This window comes from Malania oleifera, chromosome 3, assembly GCF_029873635.1.
Source record: "Malania oleifera isolate guangnan ecotype guangnan chromosome 3, ASM2987363v1, whole genome shotgun sequence".
Lineage (NCBI taxonomy): Eukaryota > Viridiplantae > Streptophyta > Magnoliopsida > Santalales > Ximeniaceae > Malania > Malania oleifera.
Genome location: NC_080419.1, coordinates 54,122,186 through 54,141,446, shown reverse-complemented (window position 1 = coordinate 54,141,446; position 19,261 = coordinate 54,122,186). Strand labels below are relative to the sequence as shown.

The window sequence follows — 19,261 nt, the reverse complement described above, 5'->3', positions numbered from 1 at the left end:
TGGAGAAAAATGGATGGGAAGGATGTGGCAGCTCAACATCTTTTGGATAAAATGGGGTTATGACTATCTGATCTGGGAGGAAATGAAGTTCATTTTGATGGTGGTGCCAAGAAGGGAAAGAAAGGCTAGAGGGAATTAGCTAATTTTCTGTGTTCTGTGATTTATGGTGGTAGAGGACCAAAGAAGGGGATTTCTTAATTAGGTTATGCTAGTTTTTCTCATTCCACTAGTTTGCATCTCTTTTCTTCTTCCTTAATAAATTTCTCTCTCTATCTTAAAAATATAAGGGTAAGCCTTCCCCATGGTACAAAACTTGCTTTCCAATCTGCTAATTTCCTTTCAAGCTTCTCAATTACAGGCATCCATAAGGATTTCTCCTCAAATTTTGCTCCAAGTGGCAGCCCCAAAAATTCAAAGGAAGTTTCCCCATTTTATGCCCAAAATTCTCCACTAGAGACCTTCATCCACCTCTTTAGCACCATTTTAGTTAAGACTTACAAATTTTGGATGTGTGAATCTCAAGTTAGATTCAACTACAAAATTGTAACCACGTGTTTATATAAAGGAATGCCCTAACATGAATTGATCTCTAAAACTCTTGAACCTTAACCTTTCCGAAACAATCGAGAGTTGTGTCTTATATCATGAAAAAAATTTGAACTATGATCATATATCATGAAAATAATTTGGACTATGCAATCATATAACCATCTCTTGGCATAATTTACTTAATGAAGTTAGTATTCTTGGAATGACCAACAACTAGTTTACAAATTATATCTATTTTAAAATTTTTATTTGTAATTTTCTTAATTTTTTTTTTTTAAAAAAAGTGATTTTTATTTACATATTCTTATCTAAAAATTAAAATTTCCTAAAAGGCTCACACATCGATGGTTTAAGGGTGACATCTCACCTCCCAAGGGTTAAAAAACCTCGCCTTACGCCATCACCTCTTAAAACATTGATATAAGGTATTTTTAGAGACAGACTGCCACATAAAAGGACTTCCCAAAACTTGATTTTCTTCCAATATCCTAAACCATACACAAATAAAGAGAAAAAATAAAGAAATAATGACTTACAATTTTAAATGAATATCAATAGACTTCTCTACCCTCACAAAGTAGGGATCCTTGAAACCCAGGGACACCCATTGTTTTTTCCAATGGACTTCCCTAAGGATTTTTAAGATCACGCTAAATGACCTTGAAATTGATCTATACTCCTAGAGCTTTCTGGCATGGGTGGTCTCGGTTATGAGGTTCCTCTGAAGCAACTACAGTGAGTCAAGATCGATCGCAATGAAAAGCAACCATAGGTTGGAAGTTATTGACAGAAAGGTTTGTAGGTCCAAATTTGTCTGTAATGGAAATTTGAACCCCTGTATCATTAAAGGCTGGTTCTTCCTCTGTTGCTACGACAGGAGGGAATCTAGGTGGTTGATGGAGCAATATGAGAAATGGCTAGTTTGAGAAGGGTGATAATCCTTAGGTTAGAATATTTTGCTCTTCAAGTCATTTCTTGCATATTCATCTCATGGCAACAACGGAGTCACTATCTGTACACTTAAAATTTTTCATTATGGGTGCCCAACAATTTATCATCATTCTGTTTATGAGGACGCTGTGGGTTGGTCATGATTAATCATTGTCAGTTAGTTAGGGATCTTTTGAGCACTTGAGAACACAAGATAAGCCTCAATGCATTGATCTTTCTAAGAGTGGCGGTCATTCTGTGCATCCATGGTGGTCCCTCACAGATTCGATCAAAAATATTTATCAGATAGTTCTAAGGGTACTAAGCTTGGAAGGGATAACAATTAGGGACATTATTTCTGCCCCAAAATAGTTCAGCTCCAATTCAAATTTAAAGCATTATGGACCAAGTAAGGGTGGATAGGTCAAGTGATTGACTTGTTTGGACCATACAGAATAATTATCAGAGCCATTATTTCAGATTGAAGTATGATATTGTCACAGGCATTCACTCTAAACAGAAATGAGCCCAAATCAAAGAGGCCTTTCAATGAATCAGAGTTCCAAAGCTGTTAAAAGCTATCTTGTGTTGATGAGGACCTGAAGGTGATGCAGCAGGTGAGAAATTTGCTTCCTTTAAAAGGAAGACTCCCGCTCTGGAAGGGAATCTGTTCAGGTGGCATAAACCAACCAGGAGAACTTAGTATTTCATCAAGGAAAATGTTAGAAAGCTAGCTCCAGTGACGGGGGGAATTTCCAGTTTGATGGGTGCAATTGTTTTGGAAGCCCCGAGATAGGATGAATCAAATACCAGCTTAATCTGCGGTTCCTGTTCAAAGGGTGTTTTTCACAATCCACAGTCCACATTGCATTAGGTGATGGGCAGGACAACCTTTAGACTGGCCAGACCAGAGCTTTGGAGCTGTTCAAAGCTATCTTGAGTTTGAGAGGACCCAAAGGCCACACAGCAGGAGAGAAATTTGCTACAGTTGACAAAGTTAATTGGATTAGAGGGCAGCATCCCTTGCTCCCTGAAATTTTTCTCATGATTCTGGCCTTGTTCTTTGTCAAGGGAACAAAAGAAACTCTGGCTCTAAGGGAGTCCAGTCCATTCAGGTGGCAAGAACTAGTCAGGAAAATTTTGTTCTCCATCAAGGGAAATCTATGAAGGCTAGCTCCGGTGATGGTGGGATAATTTTTGGAGAACTCATGATATGATGAACCAAACACCAGTTTACTTGGAAGGTTCCAATTCACAGGGTCCTTTCAACAATACATGGTGCATTAAGGGTTGGTGATCACAGTTGATTCAGCCGGACTCTGGTAGCAGTGATTCCAAGGCTGATGTGGGCAATGTGGCTCATGATTCTGATGCTGATCTGGAGAGTTTTTTTTAGGTTTTGGGTCTCCTTATTGAGTGCAGAGAAGAAGATTGCAGGTCTTTCAGTTAATTCAGACACAGAATAAGTTCATTGAGGTGAATCTTAATCCCTATAATGATGGTGCAGCAAAATTTAGGCTTACCAAATATGACCATTAAAATGTGATTATATATAAACCCTGGATTACTGGAAATTAGCATGGTGGACTTAAAGATTAAACAAAAATTAGTGGGTTAAAGTAGAATATCATGGACAAAAATTTCAGGAGAGTCTATGATGCAGAACAGCAACTCCATGTCCAAATGCCCATTTCACCCAATCCTACATTAATTCCCTCCTCCAAAAAAAAAAAAAACTCAACCCCATCAACTCTGTCAAGTGGGGGTGAGCAGCAAGAAGTCCATCACCACAAATAAAATAATGTTGCTTCACAAGAAAGAAACCAGCAGCATGCTTTAATTTCGTAAGTGGAAGAACTCGAGATGGCACCAATTGTACTTCTTCTTGTGAATGAGAAGGGTATAAAAATTTTCGTAGGTATCATGCTTAACCCTCATATCAAATGACCATGGATAGCCCAAAAGGGTATGACAATTTTCAAGAGGAAGAATATCACACTGCACTGTCCCAACAATTGAACCAACTTGAAGGAAAGCAAGCAACACTCATGGACCTTCCAGTTGGTAAAAGGGTATGAGAAATTTCAAGAGGAAGGATAACACACTGCACTGTCCCAACAATTGGACCAACTTGAAGGAAAGCAAGCAACAATCATGGATCTTCCAGTTGGTATTGTTCACCCAAGTGATTTTGCATGGATTGCATGAGGTTCAACTCCCAAATTTAATTTCTTCATGACTTGTTTAGAAACTACATTTGTGCAACTTCTAGGATCAACAACCAAAGCACAAAGCAGCTTATGACAAATCACCTGAGTCTGAAGATTTTGGTGTGCTCCAAATCCAATCTTCTTTTTTTTTTCAACCTTGTAGGAAGTGAGGATAGGTCAAATAACTAAATAGTTTTTCACACTGCCATCATCATTTAAGTCACTTGGGACTTCTATCTCAGCTTCAGTTGCTTGGATGGTATAATCATCATCTTCTTTTTCTGCAATAGCAGTGACTTGGTAAAGACATCGTGCAGCACTTTGCCCAAAATCTTGACATTTGAAGCACTTGATTGATGGATGGCCCTTAGAAGGTGTTCCTAAATGCTTAGGAGTCTTCCAGGATGTGGTGTGCTGAGCTTCTTTACCCAACTGCTCAGCTGACTTGTCACACACAACTCCACTAATAGTCTTCTCAAACCAAGGGTCGATGTAGCTCTAGGAGGATTGTGATGCATACTGTCCTTGATAAGAGTGGCAACTTGTACTGCATTCATGACTGTAATGTGATGGCATGCAGAAAGCATGGAGGCAATAGCTCGCTCCAATTCTTACATGTACAAAGCCATCATCACATCCTATTTCCAGTCTATGTCAACACAAGTAGCCAAATGATACAACTTATTAGTGTAGTGTACCATTGTCTTTTTTTTTGCTTCAAATCAAAGAGTTGCAGATGAGCATGCTGCTGGTGATTGGAAGGTACAAATTGCTCCAACATGGCTCAATTCATCTCATCCCATGTTGTAATCTCACTAAATCTCCTTCTTCTAAAGATCTCTTATTATTTTCCCACCAAATTTGTTGACTTTTTGAGTCCAATCCCTGGTTTTGATAATGACAAACCGCAAGGTTCTTATGTGTCTATTTAGTGTTTGAGCAGACTTAATATGTTAGCGCACACATAAGGGAATGGATAGTGGAAGCCAGAAGACCTTAAAGCTCACATCAACTGGCGTTTTCCACAAAAGACGGAAGAGCAAAGAAGGAGATATTTATTCTGATTGTAAATGCATTTTAGTTTTTAATTTGGTCTGTAATAAATGCATGACATGCATGATGTGGATGTAAGCTCAATGACTGTAGACAGACCCTAGGGACCAACAGTTTTCACACAAAACCTTTTTCTAAAAGTGCTAAAATCATATAGGTTTTTCACATAAATTTAGGGTCATAATTAGGGCCAAAAATGTGTTTTTGAATAGCCCCGGTCGACCGAACCATTCTAGTAATAACTAGCTTGGTCGACCAAACACCTTGATGGCTGAAAAGTCCAAAGTTGACTAAGCCTCGGTCAACCGAATCCCTGGCAGTGTATAAGCATTGGTCGACCGAATCGGAGAGAAGTCAACAAGTTGACTTCTCACGATCAACCGTTCTAAAATGAACGTATCATCCTTGGTCGACCGAACTGGAACATGTCTGGCCCCCCAACTGTTCGGCCAACCGTTTGTGTAGTTCAAACTGGCCACGGTCAACCGAACCTTATGAATGGTCGACCGAACCTCTAGCCATGGTCAACTAAACTCACTAAGGGTTCAAAATCGCCTTAAGACGGTCGACCATATCTTCAGTTCAAAATTGCCACGGTCGACCAAACTTAGCAATATGGTCGACCAAACCTTGAAAATGGTCGACAGAACCTCTCAAGTTGGCAAAATTTCATAATTAAACAATTTCCAAAATGCCCTTGCTGTCCCCACGATTAAATTTTTTGCAAAAACTATATGTACCTCTTCATTTGTCTTAATTAGGAAAAATTAAGAAAAATTCTCTGAAATTTTTAATACTCATAACCCTATTATTGCTCAAATTCTTTCTATCTTTTCAAAGCATACTACTCATACTCTCTTGTCATTCTTCATTTGAAAAATCTCTTTTGGAAGAGAGGTTTTATTTAGGGCATTTTTATTCAAAGCATTTACTCTCAATATTCATACTTTGAATATCATTCTTTTTTAGAGTAAGCTTCTTGAATCTCTCATATATTTTATTGATATATATAATTGGGATAAAATTTATATTAGTTACTTTGAAAGACTTGAGCACATATATTTTGTGCTAGGAAAGTCTTATTGCAACCATGCTTACACACACACATATTATTTTTGTAAGTTCATTTGAAAGCAAAAACCCTTGCTTCCCTTAAGCTTTGTGTTTGAAAAATCATTTTTGAGAAAATTTATGGGTTATTGAGAAAAGCCTTGAGCGTATTTTAAACTATAATATCTTTACTTGGAAGGTCTCTTACTCTTTGTTTGTAAGAAGATTATTTTTCACACTCAGTCTTTATTGAGAAATATTTTTGAGTGAAAAATATACATTCTCACATTGAGCTTATTTGCATATCATACATGAGTGTATTTGTGCTTATTGTTGTACACATCTGCTTGTCGTAAAAGCACTTCCTTGTACACAAAAATTATTTGAATATTTGTTGTATTCCCGACGGGTGGTCGGAAGAGGAAGACTAGCCCTGTGAATAGTCCCGAATTGCTCAGGCTCGGTTAGGAGAGCACCGGACTGGTTCAGACCCATTTAGGAGAACTAGGAGGACAATCCTGGTAAGGTGTTGTAAAGGTTGAGTCAGCCCTGTTAATCTAACCTGAGGTATTCCCTTACCTAGTAAAGAAAGGGAGGTTGTAAATGGTGTCGCTCCACCCACAAGTGAGCAACTAGTGGAATCCTCTTGCTTGTTAACTTGAGGTGAGGATGAAGGCAGTATTAGCACTTTTCAATTTCCGCACTTTATTTACTGCACATGTATGTTATTATTTATTGCTCTAATTGTTTCATATATTGAGTTTGCTTTATCTACTTAAATATCTGCTCAATAGAATATATGTGAAATTGGGAAATACTTTGACAGACCCTAGGTTGTGTTTTACTAAATTATGCTTTGAACCGAACCTAAGCATAAATTTTTAAATACCCAATTCATCCCCTCCCCCCCCCCCCTCCTCCTCCTCCTCCTCCTCCTCCTCCTCCTCCTCTTGTGAATACACCAATTCCAACAAAATTCAAAAAAGTTCCCTTCAAATTTGATTCACTAAATACAACTATTGTTGTTTGAAAAGGTAACTGCACTTGTGCCCAACATCCAATCTCTAATTTTGTTTCTTATTATTTCTTGTCAACCTCATACTACTGTTTTGTAAGTACCTTGTCTTCTACTGCTCTTCCCAAGTCTATTTCTGAATCCCTATCCCATTCTGGGTGTATGAATGCAATGATACAAGAGATGCATGCTCTACAGAATAATGATAGTTGGGAATCGGTACATCTGCCTCCTAATAAGACCGAGGTTGGTTGTCATTGAGTGTATACTGCAAAGTTTAACCCAGATGGTTCCTTCGCTTGATTGAGGGCCCACCTTGGTGCTAAAGGATATATTCAGGTCTATGGCTTGAACTATTCAAACGCATTCTCCCCTATAGTCCAACTTGCCTCAGTACGTTTGTTCATCTTCTTAGCCACCACCTATCACTAACCTCTACACTAATTAGGCATGAAGAATGTTTTCCTACATGGTGATATTTAGAAGGAGGTCTATATGGAGCAACCACCTGAGTTGTCGCTCAAGGGGAGTCAAGCTTAGTGCACTGGCTCAAGATGTCACTTTATGGTTTAAAAATGTCTTTGAGGGCATGGTTTGGTCGTTTCAATGTTATAGTACTTAAGTTTGGTCTTTAATAGTGTGCAGTAGATCATTATGTATTTTATTGTCATACTCCATCCAACAGGATTCTGGTTATTGTTTATGTGGATGAAATTGTGATTAATGGTGATGATGATCAAGGTATTTAGAGCCTAAAGTATTCCTTGCAAAATAAGTTTCAAACAAAGGATTTGGGACCATTGAAGTATTTCTTTGGTATAGAAGTTTTAAGATCTTGTATCGAAACCGTCTTGTCCGAAAAGGAAGTATGTTCTAGATCGTTTAGATGAGATTAGACTATTGAGATCCAAACCCATTGATACACCTATGGATCCTAACAATAAGCTAGTATCAGATATGGGTGACTTGTTGCCCAACCCAAGACGATATCAAACACCTCTTGGAAAGGGGAATTACCTCATAGCCTCTCATCCAAGTATATCTTTCGCAAAAAGTGTTGTAAGTCTGTTTCTTGATGCTCCAAGAACAAGTCACTAGAATGCAGCAATTTGGGAGAGGTTTCTTATATCAGGGATAAAGGTCACACTCATATTTAGAGACATATTGATGCAGATCGACCCGGGTCACCTTCCGACAAAAGATCCACAATCGGCTACTTACTTTGTTGGTGGAAATTTGGTTTGTTGGAGTAAAAAACAAACTTTGGTGGCCAGATCAAGTGTTGAGTAAGAGAATAGGGTCATGGCCATGGTTTTAACGACTACGATTGTTACGTAACGATGTTATGTAACGGTTTTATGGGATACCAATACCGTTACACACCGCGAAATTGGTGGGAAGAAAAATCACGACTGTAGCAGCCATTACGGACTGTGACCATTACATAAAGGCCGCTACGGCCGTTAGGTAACCGCTACAGGACTATAACACCAAAAAAATTATATTATTTTTTTACTTTTTCTTCTCACTTTTTCCCTCTTTTTCATAAATCATATACCATGTGGCGAGGGGGGAGAAAAGATTATAATGAGGATGACAATGATACAAAATTTACTATTTCTTTAAATACTCATAAGAGATGCATTAATTAACAATTTGAAAATACTAACTTGTTAGGAAAATATTTCATTTTGATAATATTAGTAATGTGATATTTATGTTATATATTTTTCAACTTCAACCTTCGTTCCTTTCTAGTTATATTATATTTGTTTTATTCGTATGTCTTATGTGTCTAATAGATTAATGGAGTGTATAATGTATTTTGTTTTATTAATTAATTTAGCACACAAAAGAATTTTATCACAGATAAGAACAATGAGAAGTATAAATATGCGCACACATGTAATATTTCTATCCATGGTGGTTGAAAACAAATGTAAACTTGTTGCCCTTACCAAATAACTTAGTTACTTGAACTAAAGGATCCAAAATACACTAAAACTATTTCTAAGAAGGGCTAAAAGCTTAAAACATGCAAGTATGCTAATATGCACAAGCGTGCTTCAAAAAATTCACAGCCGTTACACCCACTTCCCGTTATGTAACATCCTCTACTCCCACTTCCCGTTACAGCCGTTACTGTTACGTTACGCTACCTACTACTGCGATTTAAAACCGTGGTCATGGCTTGCACTACGTGTGAACTTGTTTGGCTGAAGAACATGTTGGAAGAACAAGGTTTTCCATATTCTCAGTCTATGAAGCTGATGTGTGATAATCAAGTTGTCATTCATATTGCTTCCAGCCCGATCTTCCATGAGCGAACAAAACACATTAAAGCTTATTGCCACTTGGTTCTAAAGGAACTTGTGCAGAAGTTCATTACCACCAATAATGTGAATTCTAATTTGCAGCTTGCTGATTTATATACTAAAGCCTTGGGGGGTGCTCATGTTAAATTCATTTATAACAAGCTAGGAACATATGATATATATATACTCCAACTTAAGGGAGAGTGTTGATGGTTGTCTTAGTCATTTAGCATTGCTAGTGCGTGAGTGTTATGTTAACAAGTGAGAATTAGTAAAGGTATTATGGTCATTGGTATTTCTTTTGACATATATTGTGAATAGAGGGAGAGACCAATCATTGTGATTGGGTCTTCCATTTTACCCAGTTATTCAACATTTACAATGAGTGTAAAAGAAACAAAGTGCTCATCTGGGGTTAGTATTGCCTAGTCAAGCATCTTATCTCATTATATCCAACTACCTAATATTCTAATGATAATGTAAAACCATATTCTAATGACAATGTAACAACGATCAAGCTTGTACAGCTTTTCATACAGCTGTACAAATTTTTCATGCTTAAATTTATCGCATAAATATTTACAATAGCATTAAATGCACACATTTCACAATCATTATCAAATTGACTGCATATTTTATTTAGTTTATATGCATTTTTTATGCATCACACAAGTTAATGCTGGAACTAATAAAATTGCCCTACAAGAAAAAAATGAGAAAAAGAAGAAACCTTGTATGCAGCATCTTTCAAGGTTTGAAGATTCTCCAACTTCAGTTTATAGGTCTTTATCTCTTGGGCCTGATCCTTGTGAAGCTTTTTAATGACCTCCAGAGCCTTAGTGTATCTGAGTTGAAATATTAAACAATTTCTTTCAACTCATTAACTATATTGTGCATAGAAACAATGAATAACAGTAACCACTGATTAGCAAACGGCTGAAACATAAGGACAACAAATAGAACATAGATGAAAATCATTCCAAAAAGATTTTGGGCAATAACTGCCTGCTCAACATACGAATGATTACGTAAACAAGCCATTTTAAAAGCCTCTTACACTTGATTGGTACATAAAATGATTATGCACGACCTCTATATTCACAAAATATTGTCCCAAATTCTATAATGGTTTAAAAACAAAAACATCCATTTTATACTACATCTTAAATCATAGACGAACATCTTTAAAGATATGTTAAATATTCTACGAAAGTGTATTAATATTAACTGCAAGTTTTTTCTAGCAAAAGAAAATTTTTGTGAGAAAAAAAATAAAAACTGAAGGACGACAAGACAAGACTAGAAAATAAAACAAAAAGAAAAATAACAAAGGAATTAAGATAGCATATTCAAGAAACTCTTTCAAACCCTTCCCATCATAATTAAGCAAGATCTTAAATTATTAAATTCCCTTTGACCTTTTTTAACACTCATCAAATCAAATCTTAACCCCACCCTCCTTGTATGGTTTGTCGAATTAGAATGGATTTGAAATTATTATTAAGAACAATAATTATTATGATAACACCTATTACTATTCAAAGTATAAAAACAACAACAATAATAACAAAACAACAACATTAATGATAAAACAAAAAAATAATTATAAATATCATTACTATTATAAGGATAATAATTAATGTAAAAATAATGACATAATTACAACAATAACAACAATAAAAATAATAATTACACTAATAATAATTGCTATCATTTTGGTTGCCAATGAGGTTGTTGAGGATATTCAAAGAAGGAAGGAAGAAGGGAATCATCTTTACGTTGGGTTTTGAAAAAGCTTATGATAGATTGAATTGGAAGTTCCTGGATAAGATTTTTGTGAGGAAAGGGTTTGGTGAGAGATGGCAGCATTTGATTTGAGGCTGTTTGTGTAATGTGAGCAACTCGGTTTTAGTGAATAGTGAGTCTAAATGTTGTTTTAAGGTTACGAGAGGGATTAGGCAAGTAACTTAAACACAACCCACGCCCAATCTTAGTTTACCCCTGCGATGTTCGAAGCTCAGCCCCCAACTTCTTGCGGTACTTTTGAATTTCTCATGATCTCTCTTCAAGCTCTCACTTTGTCTAGTGTTATTTAGTGTCTTTTAAGTATTTTGGGGTTATTTTGTAATTATTTTTTTCGTTAGGGTTATTTGTAATTATTTGTTTCAGTTGTATTGCTGGGTGCACAAGTACTTTTTTTATAGAGGCTGTATAAATACTTTGTTTGTTCTCTATTAGTAATCAGTTATCAGATTTGAAGCCCAGAATTCCAAACTGCCCTCCCCCCCTTTCAACCAGCCTCTCCCTCTTTTCTTCTCCTTTTTCCTTCTTCTGCTCCCTTTTCTCTTCTTCCTTCTTCGCTTCTTCTGTTCATTATCTGTTCTGTCCGGCTCTCTGCTGTCCAGCAGCCTATTTACCTTCTCTCCTTCTCTGTTCTTCTTCTCCTTCTCTTCTTCTCTTCTTTATGATTCTCTCCCATAATTCTCTCTCTGATTTCTGAATTTCTACTTCTTACCTATATCAATTTGGTATCAAAGCAGGTTCACTTCACTTAGAATCTTCCTCCGTCCTACATATGTAACTTTCTGACATCGTATCCCTTAAAGAATTATCCAAACATTCGATCTCCAATAACCAAAACAACCGCAATTTCAAAACCAGCGAACAATCCAAGTTCTAATTTCTTCTCACATTGCTTCAGACCAGATACTTCCAATCATTCATGCAAAGACATAAAAAAAAAACAAACACAAAACTGGAAATTCGAAGCCATGTTCATCTGCAACTTTTCAAAAATACAGTTGGGCAGTGCCCCTCGAATTCAAACCCTAATTTGCAGCCAACATGTCATAACACCACCCACACCATCCAAGACAGAACCCCCCAAAACACCATCCCCAGAAGTCCTTCACTGCCCAATCACTGAAGAAGCACCATGTTCCGGCCAAACATCATCTGTCCAACACCCTTCCCAAGCCCCGTCCTGAATTTTATTTTGACATGCCACCATCATCACCCAAACCACCACCCCTTGATCTACTACCGGCCAGAGGTACATCACAAGAAGAGCATTTCCAGCAACACATGTGCCCCATATGCCAGCAATGCACATGTGAAATACCATCAGGCCTCTCTGCAACCTCCAGACTAGTGAGAAATTGCTTCTAGCTGCAGTGTTTTGAGATTAACTGCATTATATTAGTTTTCCTTCATGAGATTTAGACGTTGAGATTTAGAAATTGCTTCAGCTTTGATTTTTCGATACATATTTTTCGAGGAAAATATCAGTGTGCCAGCACACCTTTTTTCAAGTTTATTAGTGGAATCTTCTTGGAGTATCAACAAGAAATTCAGAAATACTGCTTGGAACTTAGAAATTTGAATTGGAGCCATTTCGAGGAAAATTCAGCACTGCGAACAACTAGAGTCCAGTTTAATTCTGAATTTCTTTTGGAATTTACGCTGTATATTCAAAATTATTGTTGAGAAATAGGACAGCCTAGAACTGGTAGACCAGCAAATTCTTGACAAGATATGAATTTGGGAAATGTTACAACTTAAGAGGGCTTCTATGCTTTTTCTCGAGGACATTGCTTGTTTCAATGAAAATTCTTTGAAGACAGAATTCATATATTGGCTGCTTATCTTGATATTCATTTTGAATACAATGAGATATCAGAAACAAGAAGGATGAGACTTGCATCTTGTAAGCTTCTGAGCCATGCGGCTGAGTAGTGGGATAGAATAAGATACTACCAAAGACAATAAGACAAAACTCAAAGGTCCCTCTGGCTTAGGATGAAAAGTTTGTTTATATCAGAATTCTTCCCTGACTGTTATGATGGGATCATCTACCATCTCAAGAGCAAAGAGTTTTTATTTCAGACTAAATGAGTTTTCAATCTCAAAACAGCCTAGCAAGGATGAAGCACAAATTGTTATGGACTACACATATTATCACAGAAAAGAGAAAATTGCAAGGGAACTTGAAATCCAAAAACAGCCCATCAAGGATGCAATAGAAATTGTTGTTGTTATGCATTACACATGATCCCAGAAATAAAGAAATTTCAAGTGACCCTGAATTTATGGTTGTCATGGATTATCAATGCAGAAATAAAAGCTCCATCAACTGTATAGATGGTAGACCACATGATGCTCTCCTTGAAGGGCAAGCGAATGCAAATAGAAGAGTTCAAGGAGCAGGCAGCAAAATTCAATGTTAAAATTGGGAATTCAATTCAACACAAGATCTTTTTAGAGGATGAAATTGTTGAATTGTGATAAGCTTATGACGTAGGCCCAAAGCCTTGAATCATCTTCCAACGTGTGATTATTCTTCACCTATCGACTTTATTGGGATTGGGAAACCTGAGGAAAATTACAACAATTTGTTGTTGATATTTGCATGACAGTTGAAAATGGACAACACGAATTTACAAGTTGAATAGCTCATGGACATATTCCCACTCTTGCTCAGTAATCCTTGCTCAAAACATTGTTTGGTGTTGAACTAATTGAAGTGCTGATATTCTGACTCGCTGAGTTACTGCAAAAGTCGATTCACACTCTGCAGACAGCCGTAAGTTGACTCACAGTACTACTGATGATGTTACTCACTGCTGTGCTAAAATTCTTACATCGAAAGCTCTGATCTCACATATAATGTTTTATGAGTATCCTGTACTTGCATGATTTAGATTCATTATTGTTTTCTAAACTACTTGAGCTTAGACTCATTGTTGTTTGTTAAATTAATTGAACTTGAATCATGTATCTCTTGATGTTGTCCATTGGCTTTACATAGCAAGTTTATTGTGAGCGGAGTGTCTGTGTGATGAGAGCAGTTGTATTGTAATTGGTATAGTGAATACCCAATTCTTAAAGAGACATAAGTCACATTAGACTGAACCACAATAAACCTTCGCGTCTTGCTTGCATTTTGTTCATGAACGTTTACTTGAAAGAATATCAAACAGAATAACATGTTAAAAACATGAGCAGCGGAAGAAATTTGTACGTCCATCCATTGTGCTTAACTTGTAAATATACTACTAAGAACTGCTTCAATCTCTAGAAAAAGAGAACTATAATTCTATGAAGTGTCTTCTAGTCTTTACCTTAGACTTGATGGGATGGATTGATGGAATACAAAGGCCCTTTTATAGGCAAGACTAGGGACCCTTCACATAACTCTTATGACTTTTGAGCTCCCTCATTGGTTCCATCCATCAAGGAACAAATATGAAGAGTTTGTAACTTTATCACTAATAAGACTATTAATCCATGCACTCATTGGATAAATAACCACCAAGTGCACTTAATGTGGAATGTAAATAATCACAACTACCATTTAATGTGGTTATTGGAACCATAAAATAAAGGCGAAATGTAAATCACTTTAAGGGAATATTTAAAAAAAAATATAAATATTTCTTATATTCTCCCACTTGGTCCACATAACACAGATTTTTTATCTAAATGAGTCATGATATAACTTTAATTGCATGCACATAATCCTTATAGTGATTGCTCTCACTCACTTAAGTCATACTACACAAGGAACCATAGCGGTAGCGCTTTATTTATCAAGCATTCCCTTCTATGTGTTACAATGCATAATACTTCATAAGTAAGCACTTTAGGAAAAACTTCATGAATGATCAACATCATTCAGGTCCAACCTTAATATCCCGATAAATATGATGAATTCATCTTTATACGCGTAAAATTGAATAATTCATCAAAATAACTCTCTGTGTGACAAAATGTCAACAAGTACAAGAAAAGAAAAAACTAAATGCCACAAAGGCTCATATTATCCACATGACCCTTAAACTGCATAACCAGTAAACCTTTGGTCATTGGATCCACAATCATCAAGTCTGTAGTGGTGTGTTCAACTATAACCAATTTTTTCTTGATATACTTTCTCACACTAAGATACTTTATGCTAATATGCTTGCTTCTGCTTCTGCTTCCGCTTTTATTGTTTTTAGAAAAGAACACTGCAGCAGAATTATCACAGAGAATCTTTATCAATCATTCTATAGAATCAGCAATTTTGAGACCATTGATAAAAAATTTTAACCATAAGGCCAGTGTTGATGCTTCATAGCAGGCTATAAATTCTACCTCCATAGTAGACGTAGCAAAAATTTTATGTTTCACACTCTTCTAGGATATAGCTCCTTCAACAAGAAGAAAAATATATCCAGAGGTTGACTTTTTGCTGTCTACACAATCGGCAAAATCTGAATCTGAATACCCAATTGCTTCCAAAAAATCAGTGTGTCTGTAAGTCAACATGTAATCCTTGGTTCCTTGCAAATATCGCATCACCTTCTTTGCAACTACCCAATGTTGGAATCCTGTGTTACTCTGGTAGCGACCCAACAATCCAACGGCAAAGCTTATGTCAAGTCTAGTGCAAACCTGAGCATACATTAAACTTCCCACAACAGATGCATATGGAATGTCTTTCATCTGCTCCATTTCCATGCATGTTGCTTCATTTACTAATCTCTTAATCCTCTCTAAAGAGATATATCCCAATCTCTTATGCCATAATAAAGAGGAACTTTCATCTAAAAGGTTCCTTTTAATCCCAACAATAACATTCAAACATAAATAATTTTGCTCAAAATCAGGATCTAAGTCAAGCTTGAAAAGATTTTCAACTAAAATACTAGTACCAATAGGAATTTTATTTTTAAGTATAGTAACAAAATTTTCAAATAAGAAACCATAACCCATTATGGCCAACCTCGAAACAAAAATCAAGTTTCTTGAAAATTCTGGTGTATAAAATACATTATTTAAATCTAAAACAAAGCCCGATCACAAAATTATTATAAATTTCCCAACACCCATGACCGAGGATTGTCCTTTATTTCCTGAATAGACAAATCGCTCATTTTCCGTTGGCTTCCTTAGGTTGAGAAATCCCTGCATGGTATTAACAATATGGATTTTAGAACCGAAATCAATCCACCAAGAATTTTTAGGAGCTTCTACAAAAAAGATTCATGACATACTAGAGATAAGAGTTTACCTTTCTTTTCTAACCATTTCTTGTATTTCAGGCAATCCTTCTTCATATGACCCTTCTTGCGACAAAAGAAACATTTAAGTGCCTTATCGTCATTTCTCTTTATTGACAAATTTTGCTTCTTATTGCCTTGGTCAAATTTGCCCTTTTTGGTTTTTGACTTCGCATGAGCCACCAAGTGAGCACTTTCTGGTTTGTCATGCTTCAACCTCTCTTCCTCTTGAACACACATGGTCATGAGTTCCGTTATTGTCCAATTTTCTTTATGAGTGTTGTATGAAATTTTGAAATGTCCATACTCTGGTGGAAGAGAGTTCAGAATGAAGTGAACCAAAAATGGTTCCTCAATCTCTATCTTTAAGGATTTTAATCTAGCCGCTAAGTCCCTCATCTCCATCATGTGATCACGAACACTTTTAGAGTCATCAAAAGTTTTTCTAGTGACTTTCTTCATTAGAGTACTAGCAAGAGCTTTGTCAGAACAGACAAACTGATCTTCAATTGCCTTCAAAAAATCTTTAACATGTTCATGCTCACCAATCGCATTTCTAATGCTCTTTCCCATACGGGAAATTATGAGCATTAGACTTAAACAATTGGTTTGCTCCCACCATGCATGCTTATCAAAGACTTCTTGTGCGTAACCATCCTTAGGGGTAGGTGGTTTCACTTCCTGAAGTGCATAATCGAGATCCATGTGCCCAAGAGTAAACATAAGGGAACCCTTCCAATTAGAAAAATTATTATCTTCAAGCATTGGAACATATTGTGCACTATTAACTAAAGAAAAAACTGCAAAACCAAGAAATGACTTTAATGCCATGAAATAAAATATTAAAATTTTATATAGTAAATTCCACCTTCCTATGGGCCAATATTGCAAAACGCATGAATTTACTAGTAAGACAAATAAATTTAATCAATATGACAAAGAGTTACCCATTATCCTAAGGGCATTAGGGCAACCTCACCACATTGATAAATTTACTTTCTCATGCAAACTAAATTATAAAATCAACAACTTCCCTATAGGGCCGGGTCACTGACTTCATAACTTAATTACAATTTTTAATATCAATAACCATATTGTGGCACAAACTTTTAAATTGACTTGCTTTATTGGGATGCTATGGCTACTCCCAAAATTTTAAATCAAGCCACATGACATTTATATTGACTTCCAAGATTGATTAGGAATTGTTGGGTGAAAAAACTTTTGGCCCAAAAACAACTCCAAATAGAGTCAATATTACAAATCAAGCATAGGCTAAGAGGCTTGGCTCTGATACCAAATGAAAGAATATCAAACAGAATAACATGTTAAAAACATGAGCAGTGGAAGAAATTTGTACCTCCGTCCATTGTGCTTGACTTGTAAATATACTACTAAGAACTATTTCAATCTCTAGAAAATTAGAACTATAATTCTATGAAGTGTCTTCTAGTCTTTACCTTAGACTTGATGGGATAGATTGATGGAATACAGAGGCCCTTTTATAGGTAAGACTAGGGACCCTTCACATAACTCTTATGACTTTTGAGCTCCCTCATTAGTTCCATCCATCAAGGAACAAATATGAAGAGTTTGTAACTTTATCACTAATAAGACTATTAATTCATGCACTCATTGGATAAATAACCACCAAGTGCACTTAATGTCGAAAGTAAACAATCACAACTGACACTTAATGTGGTTATTGGAACCATAAAATAAAAGCGAAATGTGAATCACTTACTTGCTTCCAAACTTTGGTTCAAAATTTGTTTCTAAACACTATTGTAAAATCACACCCAATTCAACTCCCCCACCCCCACCTCAAGTGTCATATAGGCCAACAAACTAATGCCAGAGAGCAGGGATTCACGAGAAAAAAAAAATAGACCTAATACAAAGGAAAGAGAGGAAGAAAAACAGAGAAAAAAAAGAGAAGAATAAGAAAAAGAAGAAGGGGAAAGGGGGCTGTTCATACAAGAGACAGCGCGAAGAGATTCTGAAAATTAATTCAAATTGCCAGAAACTGCAACCAACTTAAAAATACCAGTTTATTATACATGACATTTATCTAAAACACATAATTACAAATAAACCCAACATAAGTTACATAACAGAAAAATACACAACGCCAAAGTCTAAATCAAACACAAGGCCAAAGTCTAAATCAAACATCCCAATATCCTGAATCTACGCCTATTTCAACTACACAATATCCTCAATTCAACTGCACTAGTGCACTCACCCTTTTAAACACATTTTATGCTTGGGAATATCTGGTGCCAAGTTCCAATGCTTGCGAACCATATTCCCCATACACAAGGTGCTTAATGAGGTTTGATTACCAAAGCTTGAGAATAACTTTGAGGACGTTCATAACTGAACTAAATCACAAAATTAAAGTCCAGGAAATTTCCCCAAGCCAGGTCAAGCATCTAGTTAAAATAGAAAGATGCTCTATGGTCCAATCTAGAAAATTGATAAATAAATAAAACTCCTAGCCACAAAAGCACTCGACCATGCAGCTAGATGATAAGTCTGTGTATAAAACCAATTATGAAAATAAACAATAAGAAAAAGAAACAGCCTCAAACTTTTGTTTTGATTGTCATGGTAATACTGTTCCCATTAAGATAAGATTGTACAATGCCAAATAATCTTGGTAAAAGGAAAATGTGCAGATGTAGAAACAACTAACGGCATACCCGATATATGATCTTGAGATTAACAAGATCAGGGATCCAAGTTCAAAAATAATTACAGTATTAAACTAGTAGAGAACTAACGAATGACTTTTTTGTATTATGTTGTGTGCAATGTCATTACTTGCTTTTATACATAATGTCAGGTGCCTATAAATAGAAAGAAATCAACTCACACTCTATACAATTAATTCAAAGAAATTATAGCTAATAAGGCAAGTTTAATTAAGGACACACTAATTATGATTCTCGGCACACTCTATATTTAGAGTTGCCGAGAATGGTAGCTTTCCATATGCAGCGGATCTTCACCAAGTTTTCCATATGCGGCAGATCTTCAACACTCCCCCTCAAGCTGGCGAATAGATGTCAAACATTCCAAGCTTGTCCACCA

At 36.2% G+C, this 19,261-nt stretch overlaps 1 protein-coding gene across 1 annotated transcript in view; it reads right to left on the bottom strand.

Annotated features, from left to right (window-relative positions):
• The window catches only part of LOC131152179 (DNA repair protein RAD50), a 105,812-nt gene that overhangs the window by 68,113 nt on the left and 18,438 nt on the right, over positions 1-19,261 (bottom strand). Inside the window, exon 5 of the mRNA XM_058103894.1 lies at positions 9,853-9,967. Within this exon, the coding sequence (XP_057959877.1) occupies positions 9,853-9,967 (115 nt within the window). The remainder of the gene's footprint in view (positions 1-9,852; positions 9,968-19,261) is intronic.